The sequence below is a fragment of the Trachurus trachurus genome (genome assembly GCF_905171665.1).
Source record: "Trachurus trachurus genome assembly, chromosome: 24".
Classification (NCBI taxonomy): Eukaryota; Metazoa; Chordata; class Actinopteri; order Carangiformes; family Carangidae; genus Trachurus; species Trachurus trachurus.
Genome location: NC_139910.1, coordinates 21,983,313 through 22,004,358, shown reverse-complemented (window position 1 = coordinate 22,004,358; position 21,046 = coordinate 21,983,313). Strand labels below are relative to the sequence as shown.

The following is a 21,046-nucleotide window of genomic DNA, read 5'->3' as shown; positions in this document are numbered from 1 at the left end:
TTCTTGCCAGCTTTACTTCTCTGTCAGTCACTAACATGTCATATCCGTACAATACCCAACAGTACCCGACAACACCCCCTTGGGATAATCGTGCAAAATAAACGTTGTAACAAGTAACTGCATCGATTTACTACAATTTCTGTAAAGGTTTGATCATTTGTGAAGTAGCTCTGCAGACAGACGGGAGGATCGAGGCAGATTTTGCTGAGAAAACTCAACAATTTTTGTTTTGTCTGTGAACAGGTTGATGTGATTTTCGAGTCGACTGGGTGGGGAAAGAGTCTGCTTTCATTGAGAAAGAAAAAGGCATTTGTGTAATGGGAAACAAAACACAGGCGAGTCGCCACACACAGGATCATTTGCTTCCGCGTAATGTCACAGCTCGTATTCATGGACTTCTTGTGATGGCCCATTAGTTTCTCATTAGTTTTGAGATATTCAGATTCCTACATTTTGGCATCTAAACAACAGATGGCATTAAAAAAAAACGTTACGGTTGAAAGTACTCTTCATTTCAGATGTGAAATAGTTATGAATCAAACGCACCTCCTCCCTAAAGCTTTATGAAACTATTTCACGCTCCATGCAACATTCCTCACACGGAAGTGTAACGCCTTCAGCAAAGGAGAACACACGCTCATACATCTGCATACTGATTCTCAGCCCTGATCCACATCAGAAAACATCGGTGCGCTTTGCACTTCTAAAGTACGTTTGTTATGGCCACTTTAACCTCTAACATACAGATACACAAACAATCATTTGCAGTTGATTTGCCCCAACAACAAAGACAAGACTAGGATTAGAGATTTATTTTTCCGCTGTGACTGTGATGAAAAGAAGTCGCAGATTGAGGCCACGGTTTCTATAAGAGCAATTAAGCTGCATCCTTCACACATCATCCTGTTTGAGGGATGATCCAGCATGCATGGTGGGACATGGAAAATAAATGAAAATAATCAAGGTTAACAATATGCGGTGGTGTCAAAAATATGAATGAGTTCGATATTAAAATGAACATTTCAATCAGAGATGAAGGAAATCAGGCGAACAACAGGGACATGGAGGAGGGCTGGAATACACACTGAGCAGTGCTCAACAAGACAGTAATCTGATGAAGGAAGCGCCCCCTCCACCCCCGTTCTTTTCCTGCTTTTTCAGCAATGTGGCATCTTATCACCATATAATCCTTCATTTGAAAGTATTTGCAGTGGGTTTATAACTCAACTAACTTAATCCCTGTGTGGTTTCTTGTGGTTGTACTGCAGTGTGCCTAATGAGTTTTGGACGGTTATTTAAAATACAGTCAGATTACAGTGTTATATATTCTATTTTTGACATCGTACTGTACATATGGGGCCATTCTTTCCTCCAGGTGAGCTTTCCGGATTGGATTGGGAACTCAACTGGGATAGCACATGTTGTCAGTGTCAGATGGAGTTGTTGACTTTTCTAGGACTGGTGTGTTGACATTTCTGACTGACTCGCGCCAGGCTCATGACTCACTGCAAACTCCCAATGATAAAAGGCAAAGAACTGTTTTTCTTTTATAAGTTATTTATTACTTTTGGAGGGATTTTACATACAGGATGACAGGAAATGAAGAAGAGAGATGAGGAACAACCCAGGGGACTCTGGCTGATAGTCAATGCCAGACCCTCAAGGACACCTGGGGGTCCCAAGCTTTCTAAATGTATTTTATCATTCTACATTTAAGGCTGTATTCTATGATAAACATTACTGAGTAGTTCTGTATTAGGGTCAGATTAATATAAAAGCATGTTTTTTGTGCATGAATAATTCAAATAAACAAGGGCACTATGGGCTACTCTATTAAAACCTGCAATTTGTGTTATATGAGTGTTTTATTTCAAGAAGAGAGAGTGCACTTCACTGGTGTTTGCTTTGTAGTAAAAGTAAATTACTCCAGCTAAGTAAGTGTGTTGGGAAAGCATTTGCTTTAAGGGGTGAAACAGTTTTCAATTAATTTTCATAACACACACCCCTTATAGTCCTGTTGAATGATTGATGATAAGGATTAGTGAGTGGGTGGTTGTTATGTGTGGGGGCCCTGCCCACTTATGGTGGAGGCAGCAATGGATTGATTTGTCTCAAAAACAGAAGGAAGGACTGCAAGGAAAAACAATCCAACTCTAAATGTGAAAGAATACCTGCCCCGTGCTCTGAAAGACAATGCCACTCTGTTGTCAAGCTGTACTAATGAACCTGTTAAAGGCTGTGAGCTCAGGCTCCTGTCGACATGATCGATATGTTTTCATTTTCTTCATAATGCAGCACTGAGGCAGAAAAGGTCATAACACATGAGCATAATGCATGCCTACATTTCGCATAATGTCATTCTGCTGGCATGGCCTTAAGCAAGCGCTATAGTACAATCTCTGCAGAGACAGCCCTGCTCTGCTCCATGCCTTAGAGCTCACTGACAATATCTGCACAGCCTTCTGGCTGTTTGGAGAATGAAAACACACATCATCCAGGGATCCTAGCTGTTTGGTTTAGGTTAGGTAACCATGGAGGAGAAAAAGAGAAGTTGGAGAGGCAGAGGAAGTCAGTCAAGCAAGAGAACAATGAGGTCGGCTGGAGGCGGTACAGACCTGCAGACAGGTCAGCATGCACAGGAAGCTACATGCAGACCTGCCGGGCATTTACAGGAAGGTCATTAATCATCATGTTTTCAAATGGCTGCATGAGACCCAGAGCTAATGAAAAGAGGCCACAACCCCCCCCCCCCCCCCCCCCCCCCCTGCAAAGCTGTCCCATGCACCCATTATTAAAATGGTGCATTCACACCAATATCTCTTGCTTTTCCTCAAATCTGTGTCATCCAAACTCTAATCAAGCTCTCAGGAACCAGTGTTTAAAAGTTACAGATCACAAAACTGCTCCACGGGCATTTGGATTCAGACTGCAATTTCAGAACTTTTGTTTACCAATTTTCCACCTGACTTTTAACGAGCATGTGCCTGCGTGTGTGGATTGTCATTCGTTCACCACCTCCCCAGCACTAGAAAGTCCTAATGACTATGCATGTTGGTGCTGCTAGCTGAGCTCAGATATGTCTTGTGGGGCGTAAATCCTGTCAACAGGAGGCAACAGGCTGACAGGTAACGAAGAGCTAATGGATGGTTTCACCACTCTGCCTTGACAGCATAACCAAAAGGAGGGCTTGTGTAATTTATCTGTTGCCAAACTGCCTCCACAACTTACAGGAAATGTGTCCCTGTCCACTTTTTTTTACCCCCCATTCACCATTCTTCCCACCTGGACGTCTGTGTTTGGACCTTTGTTCTTTTCTCCTATTTTTCTGTCAAGTGAATGTCTCATACCGTGACTCCTGAATGCAGGTAATCAAATTAAGATGGTGTGTGGGTGAACATGATTTTCAACACCCTATAGTGTGAACAAAGTCTCACAGGCTGTCACATCATTTGATTTTATTTTTATTTGTGATATGCAAAGCTATACTACAGAGCAAATCAAAGTAAGCACTGCAGTGTGGGGATGATTCCTGATGGCAGGAAAATAAAGAAAGGAAGAAATGTACTTTAAGACCATAATGACTATCATATTTTAACTGCACATTTTTATCTATATTTTAGTTAGAGGACTCCTACGTACCATCCATGTGTCTCCACTTCATTATTATTTTCCCGTTTAAATAAAACAACAATAAAAGCGCAGCTATAACTTGTTGTCCTTGAGGATATACTGTATAAAGATCAGTCATTCAGTCTCGCTTTCCCATATATTTATATATGCTTTGACGCATTTGAATGCAGATTCATGGTATAAGAGCAGACTTTTTAATTAGATGCCATGAGCCCATATATGAAAAATGTAAATGTATCATTTCCCATTGAACACATCCAACATAATGAGTCCATATAATCAAAGGTTGTATTTATGGAAAAAATAAAGATGAGCAATGACGCTTTTAGGGCTCAGTAACAAAGCAGCATTTTTGAATATACAGTATAAGGAAAAAGAACAAACTCCGTGGCACAAACACATCACAGATGAAAAGACACAGACCACCCTGAATCAAATTAAACTACCCACAGAAATTAACATTGTCTTCCTCAGCCATTTTATGATGCAAAAGCCAGCGGTTGAGATTACACTAGTTAATTGCTTTACTGTGCGGCTACACAAAGGTATAGAGGGAGGTCTGGATATGGAAACAAACTACTTCACAACCAAAGGGAATTCAATTACTTGGCTGAATGCATAAGCAAAGTTAATGAGCAAATGCCATTAAAAAGCCAATACAGCACAGAATGACATTTTCAGCACATTTACAGTGAATACGTATTCAATGTTAATCACAGAAACTGTGCAGGATGTTTTCTTATGATATCGAGTTTCTGCAACAGTGTCCTATATGTCCACAGGAAAACAGGAGCAGGCACAAGTCATTAGGAGCGTTGTGCTCTTAATAGTTCCCGTCATTTAATTACACTTCTACTAAAGACAGTGCATGTTCACTTTGCATAGAGTCATCTGCAGGTCATCTGGGCCGTCACATGGCACGAGCCGCATCCCCTGCATCCTAATGTAGCATCAGTGCAATATACACTCGGTCTGTATCCACGCCAGATGGTCATATTAAGTTATGCCAGGGCAGGAGCTCGCGGCCCCAGATGTGACTGTGGTGAAAGGGGTTATAATTTATCAGGCAGTGTGATAGAGGGCCACCGAACAGGATGGCTGGCAAAAAAAAAAAAAAAAGAAATAACAAACTTTACCGCACGGTTAATAAGACCCTGTGATTTACAAAGTGCCCGGGCTCTGCAGCCGCATGAGGTCCGCCACAGTCAGGAACCTCAGAGGGACACTCAGTCACAGAGTGTGTGATCAAAATGATAACAGCCTTGTCATGATGCAGTGCGCTGAAACATGCAATGCAGTCTTTGAGGGTGGGGTGGGGTGGGGTGGGGTGTATACTACCTGTGGTGAATTAATGAACAGAATATTTGTTATTTTTCTTTCCGTTGCCCCGTGGCCTCTTGTTGACAGGTGTGCAATTTAGAATGGTGTAATGAGGCTACAACAGGGAGACGCTACACATCACGCTTAGTATTCACATCGTGCTCTGTGAGCAGGTAGAAATACACAGGAAAAGCTGGGCTGTGGATAAAAAAAGCAACAAAAACAAACACTGATTAAATCTCACAAAAATAATAAGAAATGATTGCCCTATGAAGCCAGAACACCTCATGTATATCCCACAACAATGGAATTAATAATGTGCTTTGTATATTTCAAAATAAAAGAAAAACAGAGTCTTTGACAACAAAAAAAAAAACCCTGCAGTAAAGTAGTGACTGGATCAAAACATTAAAATATTAGCTTTTGGGCTGCATACTCAATCAAACCAAATCCAGAAATCAAACCTCCAGAGATTACAGCTGTAAGCGACACAAACACCTCCCTACATGTTGAAGATGCATGAGGCACACTGCAGCGTGCCACTCTGTGACTGTGATCGCAGCTGCTTCGGAGTGAACTGTCTTGCGTCTATAATTTAGCGAGTAAATTGATTGGCCTGTGCTCGGCAGTTTAATAGAGACTATGACAAGGCTGGATTACATATTCACAGCCAATCAGAAGGTGTCAGACTGGACCTGCCAGACTAATGGAGGGGGACAGAGTGGATATAAACTCAGTGTCCCTGAGGCATTGTAGCGATTACAACATCGGAAAAAAGAGACTTATCTCCTCTTAGGTTGTTTTTGTGTAAAAACCATCTAAATCCATCTAAATCCAACAGACTGATGGACAATCATTATACTGTATGTCTGTCCATGAAAAAAAACTGCTCAGATTTGTAACATGTAATCATCCCCCAAAGGGCTGCTATTACTCAAACTCATTGCATTACAGAAGCATCTTTCTCATTATTCACTTTTTAATACCCTGAGCTGTCATTCAGGCGAGGATTAAAGAAGTACCAGTGAATTTTGGCTGAGAGACAATAAAGTGCTACTTAATTCTTATTTCAGGAACTTCATTCCAAAAAAATAAGAATAAGGAGAATATTTTAATATTCTCTGTAACAACCACATGTTTCAGTCGAGTCATTTTAGTATTCAGGTTCTACATTTAAATTGCAGAAGTTTATATTCTGATAAAATGTAAATTATATTAAAACTACATTTTCAAAAAAAATTGCAGGTCCAAACCACAGTGTTTCAAAATGCCGACTATATACCCCAATGCCTATTGTGTTTGCCTCGTACACATCCAACATTTCTGTTCCATCAAAAATTAGACTGCATTATGTACAGCATCTGTCAAAAGGACCAGGAGGACAGGATACACTGTGAGTCCCAATGTGAGAAGTAGTGTTGGGGACGCTACTTTGAAAGTGTAGCTTATGTAGTTCAGCCTTTACAAACTACATTTCTCTAGGGTAGAAATGTAGTTTTTTCAAACTACAGCTTAAAAAAATGTAGCTTTAGCAACTACGTTTACTCATTATACTCATTTAAATCAGTGTTAAATAAATCAACATGTGGTTGATATGAAATAAAATATACTGTAATAGCGTACAAAACATTCACATGCCAGCTGAAATATGCCTCTCAACTCAGAGAAGAAAAGAAAAAAGATGACATTTTGGGTCAACATACTGTAGGTTCACCATAGTAATGTTGTGTAATATAAAGAGAAAATCCTACCCCAATGCCCACTAAATCAGAAATGTAAATCAATCAACAAAATATGTAATAAAAAATACAAAGAGGTCGACATATTCTAGATTGGTGTGTCTGATCAACAGTGTTTAAAACCATTACTTCAGAGGCACTAACACTTAGGCACTGGCACTAGACGCCAGGGCAGAATCGTATGTTGACACGACACATGTGCAGTCTCTCAAAGTTTTTATCAGACAGCCGGTTCCGGTTCATGTTATAGGCCAAAATTTTAGTTTGTAAATTAAATAGTTAAACTACAAAAAATTACATAGCAGCAAGTTACAGCAAATATGTAGTTCAACTACATGTAGTTAAAAGTCTCCCCAACACTGGTGAGAAGGGGTGACCAACACTATCTATTTATTTTTTCTATCTACGTCTACAGTGTTAGGAATGGTGTCATTATTGCACAGTATCAAAAAAGTTCACATGTTTTGCTTTCTGGGAGATGTCACCTGTTTCACCCAGTTAAGGATGAGCGATTCAGCCACTGTCTGCCGCTGCTGGAACTCCCACTCTGCTGCTCTGAGAAGGGACAGTGTAGACAGGAGGAAACAGCAGGAAACCAGTCAACATGCACCACTCACTACAACTGTGGTCTGACTCACTGGCTTCCCTTGCCTGTTACCATTTTCAAAATCCCCTTCACAGTGGGTAACAACAGCAGAGCTCAGAGCTATAGCAGCCCCCACACTGAAAATGTCAAGTTTTGATCAAGTTTCACACAGAAACACAGAAACGTACGTCTTTGTTGTTTGTTATTGCATTTTCCTTGCGGGGAATTAGTCTTTTAATGACACTGTGATTGGTTCAAAGACATGCAAACAAGCCAGATTGTTTTTTTGCCCTATAGCAGAGTGATAATAGGTGCAGCCAGATTTTTCTCCACAGTACAAAGGTCTTGCTTGGCCAGATTGGTAGAAAAGTGACAAATCCCTCACCGGTTTCCCACCTGGGAACGCTGCCAACTGTGGTCCACAGGTGAAGAAATGCTGCTGGAGTTGGAATCAAAGTCTGCAGTGGTGCATGAGTGCGTTTGCTCGTTCACCTTACCAGACCTTTACCTGGGATTTTTTATATGACTTAAACTGTCAGAAACTACTTTGTGCTTTTACAGTTGATCAAATCTTAAGTCTTGGGCTGAGCTCGTTGAGATCAACCCTTCAAAGGGAGCGAGAATGATGTACTTTGAAAGGACATATTTCTTGGAAGTGCATTGTGAGCTTTTATCATTTCCTCTGCACAGCTACACATAGAATATAATAGTAGGTAAACAGCACTGGATCCATCAGCGGTTGAAGTTTATGGCCTTATTTATGAAAAAAAAAACATCCATTATTCTAGATTATCAGACCTCCTGCATCATTCTGTGCACCACTTGGTCGCAGCTCTCTTTACGCTCCTAATGGCCATTAGTGTGACGTATGGTGCAGTGTGTTGTCACGAGAGAGTGAAGAAAGGCACGTCGAGTGATTATTGAAAAACACTGAATCAGGCTGATTGGCCGTTTCTCTTCCGCTCCACCCCAGCAACCACAGACTGGCAGCTGAGTCAGGTCGGCTGCCTTCATTTTGTATTGGACGGCAAATACGCCACTCAGTAGGTATACTGTAGGACGTTTGCTGTTACCGTAATAGTTGTGTAATTGCACTGATTGAGTCGTCCTCTGACAGAAATACATGAGCAGCGAACGCAGCGAGAAGAAGCCGAGCGTCTTCTGAAATGTAAATTTCACTTCAACAACAGCATAATCAGCCTTTTGACAGGATATGCGCCTCATTCACATTTGCAGGCTTTCCAACTTCTTTTCAAGGGTTTCGCGGTATCACACATAGTGACAGTTTACCATGTGGTGGAGGAGATTTTTAATGAGCAGCTGAGCAGTGAGGTTTGACCTGTCACATTGGCTGACCATGAGAAAAAGCACTCACAGGCAGAGACATTTTAAAGATTGATATCACGCCGGGGGAAAAAAACATTTACACTGAAAAGAAAGTCAAATTTAGAGAATAACATGACATTTTGGCTGGAATCCTCACCAGGGCTGCTCACAGGAAGATAAAATGTTGAAGATATTTGAGATGCTTGACTGGACGGTGACCTCGGCGTGTGGGACAAATTTGCCAAAAAGGAAAAAAGGGATTCTACTGAGAACCTGAAAAATTGATTATCTTTTATTTTACTTTATTGAGCTTTCAGTTAGATTCAATTTAAATATTTTTCTTGTTATATATAATATTTTTCTCTTGTTACATTTTTGTGCTACAGTACCTGTGATTCATGGGTTAGGGATCTAGAAAACCAGTGTAAAGGACTTATTTCGTCCTGGTGAGCTTCACAGAATTTATTCAGTAATAATGTTATATCTTTTGATGTGTCACAATTCATTTTTCCTGCGCTGCTGAGTGACGATTTCTATAGCTCAGATAGACACCGCAAACCGTGGAATAAATTCCCCCAGTTAGCGGAGGAGAGCAGGCTTTAAAATCCATCGGACAGACGAGCTCACACCTGAATTGAAATGATCCAAGAGATCGGTTTGTCATTTACTGCTAAATGAGAAATGGGATATCTCTGAAAGATTCCACCAGAATATATGACACAGGCTCAGATCAGCTGCCGGACTGCTCAGAAAAAGGAACAATATGTGTGCACTGAGCTGAAGCATGACTACATTTTAAATTTAATGAAGGCATAAGTGCTCATGTCCCCTCAGATTTAGTGAGAATGGACAACCCCTCCAGTCAAACCTGGCTTAATCTAAAATGCTGCAGAGATGAGGCAGAGGGCAGCTGGAAATATATTTATTTCAGAACTGATCTCTCTATTATTTTACACCCACACACATGATTTTATCAGTCGAATGCCTGAGCTAAAAAAGAAAAGAAAAAATAATACATGGATACAGTCAGAAAAGCTGAGGAGAAGACAATTTTTATTGAAATGCTGCTCATGAGTGGAATCACCACATGCTCACATTATTATGTGACTATGAAATATATTGATAAATGCTAATTTCATGCACTGGAAGGTGTAACAAATGGCAAACAAATAGAAATGGCAGGTCCTCCCCCCCTAGTTCAAGTGCGATATTTTATGCAGGTGAGAATACATGAACGTTTTAATGGAGCAAATCACTGCCAGATCAAAGAGTCCCAGGGTCATGTCTCTATCATGTCATACTCTGCTCCAGCTGTTAAATGCATTTCCACTCCATTAGTTTACCTCTGTGTATAGGAGTTTGCAATGGCAGTGGTTGAAACGACCATTCCAGGCATAGACATAGACAAGCTGGTCAGATATTCTGCTACAGTGACTGACAGTATAAATAACTCAATTTGCATGAGTGTCTCGTCGTCTTCTCTTGTACGTCTGACCATGTGTCTGCTCGATGTTTCCTGATCAATAAACATGTCATCTGGAACAGAACTCTGTCACCAAATGAAGCTGAAATCTGAACGAGGAGCTATCGACCAAAATAACTTCATGGCTGCTGTCTGCATACCCAGACATCACTGAGGAAGAAAAGCAGCTTTAAGAGCTGGTTAAGATCAATGTAAATCACTTCCTGCTGGTTCATTAACCCCAGTTAGCTCATCAGTCTGAGGCTACCACAAATAATTTGCTGAGGTGAGTGGTTGAAACTAATGACCAGACCTTGGCCTGTCTTTCGCTGCCATGTTATTCTTCCATCTTTGTCTTAAAGAGAATATAGATGATCTACCTGACTTGACTCCTGTCACTCACAGACCCACATGTTCCAGCTTATTATGGTTTAGCAGGAGGCTCAACCTCCCTCACAGCCAGAACCGTGGCTCTGCATCTAAAGCTGTTAATTTACCCTGTTGCCTGGAATAAAAGCACAAATATCCATATGAATATCTTAAAGGGATAGTTCAGTTAATTTTTTTATTTTTTTAAATGGGGTTGTATGAGGTATACAAAAACAATTAGCCATACCAGCTCATAGTGCTCTCTGCTCTGCTAGAGATACAGGAGATAAACAGCTGTGCAGACCCAAACTAACAGTGTGTTTTCACTGCTTACAAGAAGTCCCATCTGAAAATAATACACCAGTTTAAGCGTACATTACACAAATTATTTGCGGTGCATCAACTGGTCGGGGAAAAAAAGGAGTTTATCTGCAACTAACTCCTCCGCTGTATCACAACGCCTATCAGCTGTTTGGGTCAGACTATATCCCCCAAATTTGACATATCAAACCCTCGTTCACTGGATGTGTCGGGTCTCTGAGAACTATAAACTATTGTGATAACAGCCGTGTATAAAGTGAGATTAAAATGTAGGCTAAACAACAGTTCCCTTTGCCTTTCTGAGGTTGATTTTCTGGTAGGCTACTTCTGTTAGGTATTTTTTTTACTTTCAGTTTGTATTCTTGTAGAACAGATGTGTTGTATCATGAAATATTGCAGTTTTCCACCTCCATGATTAATATTTTTCCATCTACTGTATGACTTCCTATAAGCTGTAGGTCCCTCTGACTGACTGATGACTTGTTGCTTGTACCAGCAGGTGAAACTAATGTTGACAAAGTGATGATTTAGGATCGGAAAGTTTGTTGTTGTGTTTTATTTTGAAATGTCCTGGATGCTCTGTGCATTTGACTTCCTGTGTGGGGCGATCTAATCGACGTGGATTGATGCGTGATGGCTCCGTCATCTGGCAAAAAAAGACCTGCTGCTTATTTCTCATAGAAGACTAGATGACTCACCTGATGCTGCTGCCTAATGACACAGCGTCACCACATGGCTGCCATCTTGGCTCAGGTAACTCGCTCCCTTAGACATTAGTCCTATGGTGCAATGTTGTACTACAGTAAAACAACCAGAACTTGCTCAGTTTTTGACCAATTTTGACCAATTTTCAAATGGTTTGGTTACTGTAGTAACATTAGGGCTGCCCCCGACCAAAGATTTTCTTGGTCGACCAGTGGTCGTCATTTTTAGCGATTAGTCGACTTTTTTTTTCCTGCGACCAATCGACCAATGAAATCGTTGGCTAATGATTTTTTTGGTCGACCAGTGCTTGGTCGACTATTTGGGGGCAGCCCTAAGTAACATTATGCAAATAGTTCAAGTAATAGATATACAATTGCACAGAGAGAGTTATGAATAGTTTTTTTTGGGCAGATGACTGGATCATCTGAACCTCCTGCAAGAGTGTGCGGGCAACCCTCTCTTTTCCTCAGATGACTGGATCACCCATCTACTGCAGAGTCAGAGTCAGAGCAAGTTGCCTAACCCAATATGGCCGCCTGTAAGTTAGAGCTGCGTGAGTTGGTATTTCTGCCAGACTGCAGAAGCTGTGACGGACTGGAGATGCATCAGAGACACACCACAGTGCACGCAGAATAAATCCTCCGATTGACTTGAATGGGAGCGAATTGATCCGGAGTGATACTAACAGGTTATAATTTTGAGATAGAACTGTTTATCTCCTGTATCTCTGCCCAACAGTGGTATGGCTAACTGGGTAGAGCAGAGAACTGTCTACTGCTGAGGGGCCATTTGTACCTCATTCAACCACACTCTGTGGAACCATGAAGGTGTGCTTCTGCCGTTTCTGACACTCACAACAGAAAGTTTGCTTATAAATGTATTTCTTTTTCTTCTTCCTCCTCCTCAGTTCTGCCACCCCCTCTACTTGCCACGATCACTTTCATTCTGTTTCACTATAGCAGATCGTGCAAATTAGTTGTTGATTCTCTTGTCAGTATGAGTAGAAAGTAAAGCAGTAATTTGTTCGCGGCTCCTAAATGCTACCTGTTAACCATTGGAAATGTCAACACTTAAGCCCTGACAACTTCTATTAAATCACAAATCCGTGCGTGCGAAATCTTCTGACAGCATGACTATAAATGCAGGTTTACATCCCTGTGTGATCTGCGGTAAAGTTAGCCATCGATGTGAGCAGGAATACAGTACCTCAGGAAAGCAGTTGTTTGTGGGATGTGTGGATGGAGAGGGCTTTTTCCCAACGTAGCTGACTGACTTTAAACATGTCCTCATCTGCCATCATGCAGCAAGACTAGAACCTAGGGCGAGTTCACCTAAAGGTCTGTTATATGATTCGAACCAATGCAAGGATGATACATTGTTGCGAGTAGACAACAACGTCCTCGCAATTACATCATGGAGCATCGTTGGTTTATTTTCATGTTGATGTCAATCTAGACTACATATCAGGAGACTTTAACACACCGTGCATATGAACGGCTGGTAAAACTGTGGACATTGAATAATGAATTAACACACAGCCTACATTTAGCTTACAGTAAGACACTCTGCAATCAGACGGACATATCACAGAAGACAACAGGCAAGAGCCTACCACAACTTTTTTTCTTTTGCCATACAAGCAGGACTAGTGAGGTCAGTGGACAACAGTAAGTTCACAATTGCAAACTTGTAAAAATCACAAAGTTGGCTCATCATAACAACACCACCGCCACGATGCAGACCAAGGAGCAATTGTTTGGTCCGAACTAGAGTTGGAGGCCAGTGTTCACACCAACCCAAACCAACCAAGGGGGTAAAGGCTCCGGGGTTTGGTTCAACTGGACTAAACAACTAGTGTGAACGTGACCTTAGACTCAGACAGAGGAGGACCACCTGACAGACCTCCAGTTCTCCCTGTACACTTGTTAAAGCTGGAGCTGATAAGAGGAGACAGATGAGATTTTCTTGGTTAACTGGCACTGAGGCCTCGAACATGGAAAGACTGTGTTGGGCTTGTCGGCCTCTGAAGGCAAAACTCTCTTCGCTTTAATCTTCTACATGGAGATCAGAGAGAGGAACTGTGAGCCTGGAGCGATTTGGTGCCTTGCTTGAGGGCACTTCGACAGGGATAGAGCTTATTATTATTATCATAGACCTTCTACTTAATTGGTGGTCTGATTCTGTACTGTTGCTTTTCTAAAAAAGTTGCTCAAAAAGAGTAGAAAGCAAGTTAATGAAAAAGAAGTAGGAAAAAGGCTATAAGTGGTGTCAGCTGGGGATACACAAACAAAGTCTCCCATGATTCAAAAGCAAAACAGCAACTATGAGAAAGGGAATTGTTATGTTGAGATGTGAGGCATAAAAAGGGCTCTTTCCTACAAACATTTTTGTAGAAACAGAAGTGATAATTGGCTGTTAGGGTATTTTTAATAAAGTGGTATGTCCTCTGCAGCTAGAGTACGAGGTGAAATACTAATGAAATTGAAAAAAATGTCATATCTAAATAGCTAACAGTTTGAATATCAAGTTTGACAAAAGGAGTAATGAAAATAAAGGAAAAAATAATTCAAATTTCCTTGATGAAATTTCTTTTCTACATCAGTGAGTCTCCTCAGAGGCCAGCTATAGTTCACTCATGCACTTTGAAAATTGGATTATGTGCTCTTTTTTTAATAATGCCATTTAAAAAATAAAATACACAACCCTTTATTCCAAAGCAGTTTCCCCATTTTTATCTTCTTGTGTTGAGTTCCCAAAAACACTGGGCTTTTAAAATGCGAGTTTGAGGTGATGCAAAAGGAGCAAATATCATACAACCTGGAGTTGATGATTTTTTATGAGGATTTCCATTTCTTACTTTACACTGTTTCCTTATTATATTATGTGCAGTGCACACAGTATATGCAACACATGGTGAGACTGCTTGCACTGTAGCTCCAAAGGATTTACAAGTTGAAAATAATAACTCTGACCTTTTAATCATAGTAATCATCCAAGAACTAGGTACAGTATACTGTAGGTCAAGTTCTGTCACTGGTAATATTCACTGTAGTGACATTTTTTCTGCTTTATCAGCATGTTCAAGATGTGCTTAGGTTTAAGAATTGTTTGCTAATCTCTTTGAAAGTTGTCTGGCACTGCCAATGGTTTGTTCTTGTCTAGTTACTGTACAAAGTGCTGATGAAAACTTTTCAGATAACTTGCATAGTATTGATGCCTAATAGCTGTATCACTCTGCATCGCAGGATTATGAGGATTATGGATTAGACCTCAGATTCAATTAAGCAACGTGATTGGTGAAAAACAGAATTTTTAGGGACTCAAACTCTTTTCTTTCTGCATAAAGCTGAGCTGAATCGGGCAGAAGCCGCTACACCCGACTGACTCCCTTACTAATTCAATACAGTACCACACATTTAGAGAAGCTGCATATAAAGAGAAACTGTCTTGATAGAAAGAGATTCAAAGTTTTAAAAACACAATTGAGAAGAAGAGTGTGAAAAATTTGAGGCAGTTTAGTTAATAAAAGATGCCCGGTCACACCGACACGCAGCACTGCTAACTGTCAGGTCCCAAACAGACAAATAATTCACTCAAAAAGAAGATTTATACCATCGGCTCCTGTCTCATAACAGTCTGTAAGCCATCGTTTTTGTAGAGCAGTTTATATACCAGCAGAGGAATAACACAACTAATGAGCTACCCAAGCTTCCTCTATTTTGGACTTACAACCTCTCAATACTCAGCATTGTTAAGACAGCCTGATCTTGGTCAACAGTGCAAAACAGCAGGTCAGAGTTCACCAGTGATGACCTCAACACCCACAACCCAGAGGGAGTGGTTTGATTCTGTGGCAAGATTTCAGAGTAGTTTAATTGCTGGTTTAGCCAGGCCATAACAGTCTGACCATTCAGTCACTTAAAAAAAGAAAAAAAAACTTTCCTGGTGATATTGCACAAAGCTGCAAAACTGTCAAACTTTATAATCAAAGCCACAACATGAGACATCACTTTGCTCCAAAAGCCACCTCAAAGGCAGCACGTCCAAAAAGTCTCACACAGCTCTGAAGACACACAAAGCTACAGTTTAAGCAGCAGTCTATGTGATACCAGGAAATCTGCCAGAGTGTAGATGTATCAGGTCCCATTCCTTTGTCACATCCTCCTCAGAAGAAGCCTCCACTACCTACATCTGTCAATGTGTGTTCACTAACAAGAACTACTCTGCTTTCTGTACATGTGTGTGTTAACATTTGGAAAAACACTGTTGATTAAACACCCACACACACAAATGAATACCAACATCATAGCTGGCATTTACTTGAACAATTACAGTAGACTAAACTAAGTTAAATTAGATTGAATTGAATTAGTCAAGACTTCAGAAAAATGTGTTTGTTTTTTTCATACAGATAAGAAGTAAACAGTATTCTTTGAAAAAAATAGAAACAAACTGCTACATGTTCCTGTATAGTCTATAGACAAGTAACACTTGGTTTTCTCTGCTGCTAAATGGGGTTTCTTGCCATGCAGGTGGAGGCTTCAGCCATTGTTGCATTTACAAGACAAAAGGTTTTCAGCAACACTGCATCAATGTTAATAAAGTAATTAATTAATTAATTAAATCATTTGTATTCATATTCGTATCCTCAGGGCAGACTGGAGGCTGGAGTGAATCCCTATGAAAAGCGTTGAGATGGGCCAAGAAGTGCTAACTTCAGTAGAATACATATGGTGACATGGGTTAATGTGAGTAAGACCATTGCCTTCGACCACTGGCCATTAGCTCTCTGGGAGTAAAGATGGATGCTGAAATTGCAAGGTTTGTGGCTACAACCAAGACTAATACTCAAATCTGCTAATGTGAAAGGAAATGTATTCAGTTGTTATATCATTTTGTTGGGTAACAAATACTTTTTTTTAAAGCCACAGGGCACCCTTGAGATATTTCTACTGCAAAAATAAGTACAGCACCATCGTGGCAGAACACCAACAAGTGTGTGCATTTCAGCGGCAGGCTAAGCTGAGGTCTTTGCATTGCTATGTGTCAGACTGTGGGCAGCATGGTGGAGACGCCTCACACTGCTGGGAGGCTACATAATGAGTCCCACTGTGTATTTTCTGCTTTACATCTCGACGCTGGCTGTGGGGCCTGATGATGCGAGGTTTTTTTTTTATGTGCTTGTTCATTTGTGAACAGGAGAGGTGTGGAAAAATGTGAACAATATGGTAATATGTTCACTTAACCTTTGAACAGCTAAGAGGAGCCTCCAGTTGGTGTATAACATTGTGTTTTCTTGGCAGGTTGTTTGGTATTTGGCATCTGCGTGTCAACATGTTTCTCATCTCTTTCTCTGAGTAAGGCGGCACGGCCTTAAGATGAATTTTCTTATAATTAAATTTTCCCCCAATGACTACTTCTTCTTTCATAATGTGAAATGTCCTGACTTTCTGCCAAATGAGGCCTCGAGCTCTATGTCCCTATGTCACATTGTGTCGCAGCAGCTACATGTTTATCACACCGATCCAGGTTAATTCTAGTGGACACACAGGTGCGTTCTCTGTCCCTTAGGTCTCACAGGACACTGGTCAAACTGAACACCCTATTCCGCCTGTCCAATCCCTTAAATCCTTTGGAGTGCTTTGTGCCATTGGCAGAGCCAGTTGAAAGTGAAGGCAGAAGCTAATGCAGTAGTGCTGTAGCACATAATATCCCCATGTGAGGCCGGTGTGGGTGATTCATTATTATCTAATGATGAATTTCTCTAGAGTTGGGTATTGAGGCCAAGGTCAGTGGATCAAATGGGATTTGTGGTTGGTAAAATGTCAGTCTGATCCACGGCATGGAGCCCAATCCTTTGGTATGATGATACAAGTGTACAAACACCATGGGAATACAAGCATGCTTGCTCTATCTCTCCCTCAACACAAACACACCACAGGTATCCAAGCTTGAGATGAATGGATTGTAAACCTCAACTGGACCTTCCATTGAAAAACACCAATATACCTAAATCCCTTTGGATTTTTGGTTACATCTGTAGAATCTACACATTGGCTATTGTTCTTCCAAACAATTAATTGGTGTTATTACACGGCTCCATTGAATGCTGCTCTCTGATTGGTCCAGCGCTGCGTTCTGCGGTCTGTTATTTCTGTATAACGGACCGTCGTCATGTATAACAGACCGTTGCTAGGGACGCCGCTCTGATCAGCGCAGTACAGAAAAGAGAAACTATGCAGGATATTTACCTTGTGTTTCATTTTTACCGTCATTAAACAGCGTCGGACTAATAGTGATGTTAGAGATAAATGATTTGTAACCTGTTACAAGGAGAGTGGAGGCTCCTTCCACATAGTGGCTGGAAACCAAACCTGCTGATCAGAGCCTCTGACCCGGTGTCACAGCTCTCCTCTCGTCTCAGTGCAGCTGGCACCGCGGCTCCGCGACACAAACGCCCCCTCGTAAACAGTAAAATGAATCTCTTGTTTATGACAGATACGACTACACACAATACACACATTTTAACACGTGTATGGTAATCCATCGATCCACTGATTGATTATCAAAGGCTTCAAATGCACGAATGGAAGGAGGCTCGGCAAAACAGCGGAAGTGACCGGTCTTGCAGATTCGCTAAATGCAATTTTAAATCGATGAAAGTCGTATTTTGGTCAACATTATGTTTCAAATTAATTATTTCACTCGTAAACCGTGTAATAAGCGGGATAATGTATAGTTGGTCGGTTGTTATGGAGAAATAAACCCCTTCATGTTGAATGAAACCCCTCCGCTTCGCGTCGGGGTTCCATACAACCTGTCGGGGTTTATTTCTCCATAACAACCTCCGAACTATACATTATCCCTTACGTAACAGTCAGTTACATCTATTACGAATCCATGGGTGTGTTCAACTACCATATTTCCCTAAATAATGGCCGGGGTCTTTGTACTTCACTTGCAGAGGGTAACAGGCTTCTATCAGAGGTTGGACATTATTCCTAATCCCATCTCTTTGACATATGTAATTGGTCAGTTACTGCAGTAAGATTCTATACTTCCCGTAACCATTTCAAATTAAAATCCCTCTCACTTTTCAGTGGACAGAAACTCTTTACTCCTTAATTGGTCCTTTATAGCTGTGCTGACATGCTGCAGTAAGCGTATTGTCTCACTACCGCTTACTGTCATTTGTCCTGATGCTCCTGATGGCCGGTCCGATCCAGCCAATCCAATACAAATCAGAAATGACTTTCACTGTCAGTGCTTGCACTCTTGCAACAAGAGCTGCTTTATTTTCACGTTTGACATTTAGGGTCATTTTCTATTAAATGTTTGATAAAGAGTTTGGCATGCCGAGCTGAGGGGCGCTATGCACAGTAGTGGAATGGGGATCAACTTCTGGCAAGTTAAATTAACATTTAACCTTTTGCCCTGTTAAAGTGTCTGCATTATGTTTTAATGCAGTGCCAGCACTTCAGTAACCATTTCAAATAAAGTCTTTCACAGTAGCTGCGTTTACATGCAGTGTTTTCTTCAATCTGATTGAAAACAATGGGATTAAATGAATCTTATTCGATCTGTATACATGAACGCTAAATAAAACGATCCACATTCAATCCACATATACATGGCCCCAGCTGAAGCCGGTTATATACTGCTGTGAGACTGACCGCCGGTGAGTGATTTGGGACGGGGGCGGGGCTTACGGCAGTTGAAGACAGCAGTGATACGTGCTTTCACGTCGGAGTCTCCAAACCAGAAACGTCTTTAACAACACCGGGAAAAGTCGTTAGATTGTCGCTAGTCGCTTTTGACAAAAAAAAGTCACCATCATTTAGCGAGAAAGTCGCCAAGTTGGCAACACTGCTTTGACTTTCCTATTTCCTGTTTCCTATTTCCTGCAAACGTCAATACCTGACTCCTACGTACAAGGGCGCGCATGTGCAGAATGAATAATCCACTCTATCAACCGAATCCACTCTATTCAGCCGTTTACATGCGGCATGAGGCTGATTATCAATCGGTGTAGACTACCTCTTTCAATCCGATCCGAAATTTAATCAGATCCGGATGAATTGGATCCGGTACGGTGTTTACATGAGACATTTTGAATCTGATTGACCTCTTAATCTGATTGTAAACAGGATTTTTGGACCCATGTGAACGCAGCTAGTGTTGTCATGTATGATCGCCCCTGTGTTCCCACATCAGGAAAGGACTGGGAATTTGATTCTTGCCTGTACTTGAAAATGATCAAATGCAATATTAATATGAGGTAAACTGTCTTTCTAGAAATCCCCTCCAGCCAAATTCAGGTTCCCTTCATCCTACATTTTCTGCCTTACCTCGTATTCCACGTACTCCTCCTCCTCCACCTCGTAGGAAACCGTTTGGATTTTGATGTGTTCGCCGTCCTCCAGCAGCTTCGCCTGAGGATCCTCTGTGCCGGGCGTGTCTGCCCCTGCTGTGTTGGACGCCTCCTTGGCCTTCTTCTCTGTGAAGGTGGTCTCACAGCACTCGCTTTTGTATTCCTTAGCCTTGATGCTGCCGCTGTCCTCCTTGTATAGGATGAAGTTGGGCCTATAGAAGGCCTCCACTGCCAGATGCAGCGAAGTGGCATCTAAAAGTTGCTGAGATTTCACCTTGCCGTTGGTATTGTAACCTCCTCCGCTCACTGCATTGCTGTTATTCACCTTTCCTCCTCCACCTCCTCCTCCTCCTCCTCCTCCTCCACCTCCTCCTCCACCACCACCTCCTCCTCCAGCAAAATAATTAATAATGTTTTCCTGGTACTGGTTATTAGGGAAGTCTCCCCCATAACCATTGACCATGTGCTTACTGTTTTTGTCCAACAATGGGTTCTGGAGCTCGCTGAGGTTCTCCATGTCAGCAGAGGTCAAAAGGTGAGCAGGAGGAGCTTCTCAGTGATCTTATCTCTAGTGAGGAGATGGAAGACTGCTGTCTGATGTGGGCTCCTCGGTGACGTGTGTTGATGTCAGTAAAGGTGTTAATGGCATTCAGAGTTCAGCGCTCAGAGACCTGCAGAGGAGACAAACAAAATAGAGACGGCAGGAGTTTTTAGATTCAAACTCTGGAGAGTTTGATTTGACATCTACCAGCAGGGTGCAACAGTTGCATGACAATTTACCAAACACTCCTCCAGATCAGATCAAAGTCCAGCCGTCACTCCCTCAGCAGCAACAACTTTAACAGCATTTCGCTTGTCAAGAGCTGCACACCGCAGATGATTCGGTTAGGTTTAATTTCCTTCCTTGCTTCATACACATACAGTACATACACACACGTCTCAATGTAGAAACATCAATATACACAGTGCTGCTGTGTCCTTTTAAATATCTCAATATAAGGGGCCTATCTCCTTGTATGTGTGTTTCACTGTGTCTGTGTGTGCGCTCCGTGCACCTAATCAGATTGTTATCGCTCCATTGTTTAGGCCTTATTTGGTGTCATCAACCTCGGTGTCTGATACGGATCAGTTGATGCCTCCTTTAGGTATTAGACGACTGTAATCTGCTCCATCTGTGGAAATATATGGCTGACATTTAAGTTGAAATTACTTTGACA

The 21,046-nt window shown here is 41.4% G+C and overlaps 1 protein-coding gene across 1 annotated transcript in view; it reads right to left on the bottom strand.

Annotated features, from left to right (window-relative positions):
• Positions 1 to 20,346, bottom strand: part of syndig1l (synapse differentiation inducing 1-like) — a gene marked incomplete at both ends in the record, with an annotated part of 30,055 nt that extends 9,709 nt beyond the window's left edge. The window contains one exon of the mRNA XM_084000609.1: positions 19,807 to 20,346. Coding sequence (XP_083856735.1) covers positions 19,807 to 20,346 — 540 coding nt within the window. The remainder of the gene's footprint in view (positions 1 to 19,806) is intronic.
• Positions 20,347 to 21,046: the final 700 nt, after the last annotated feature.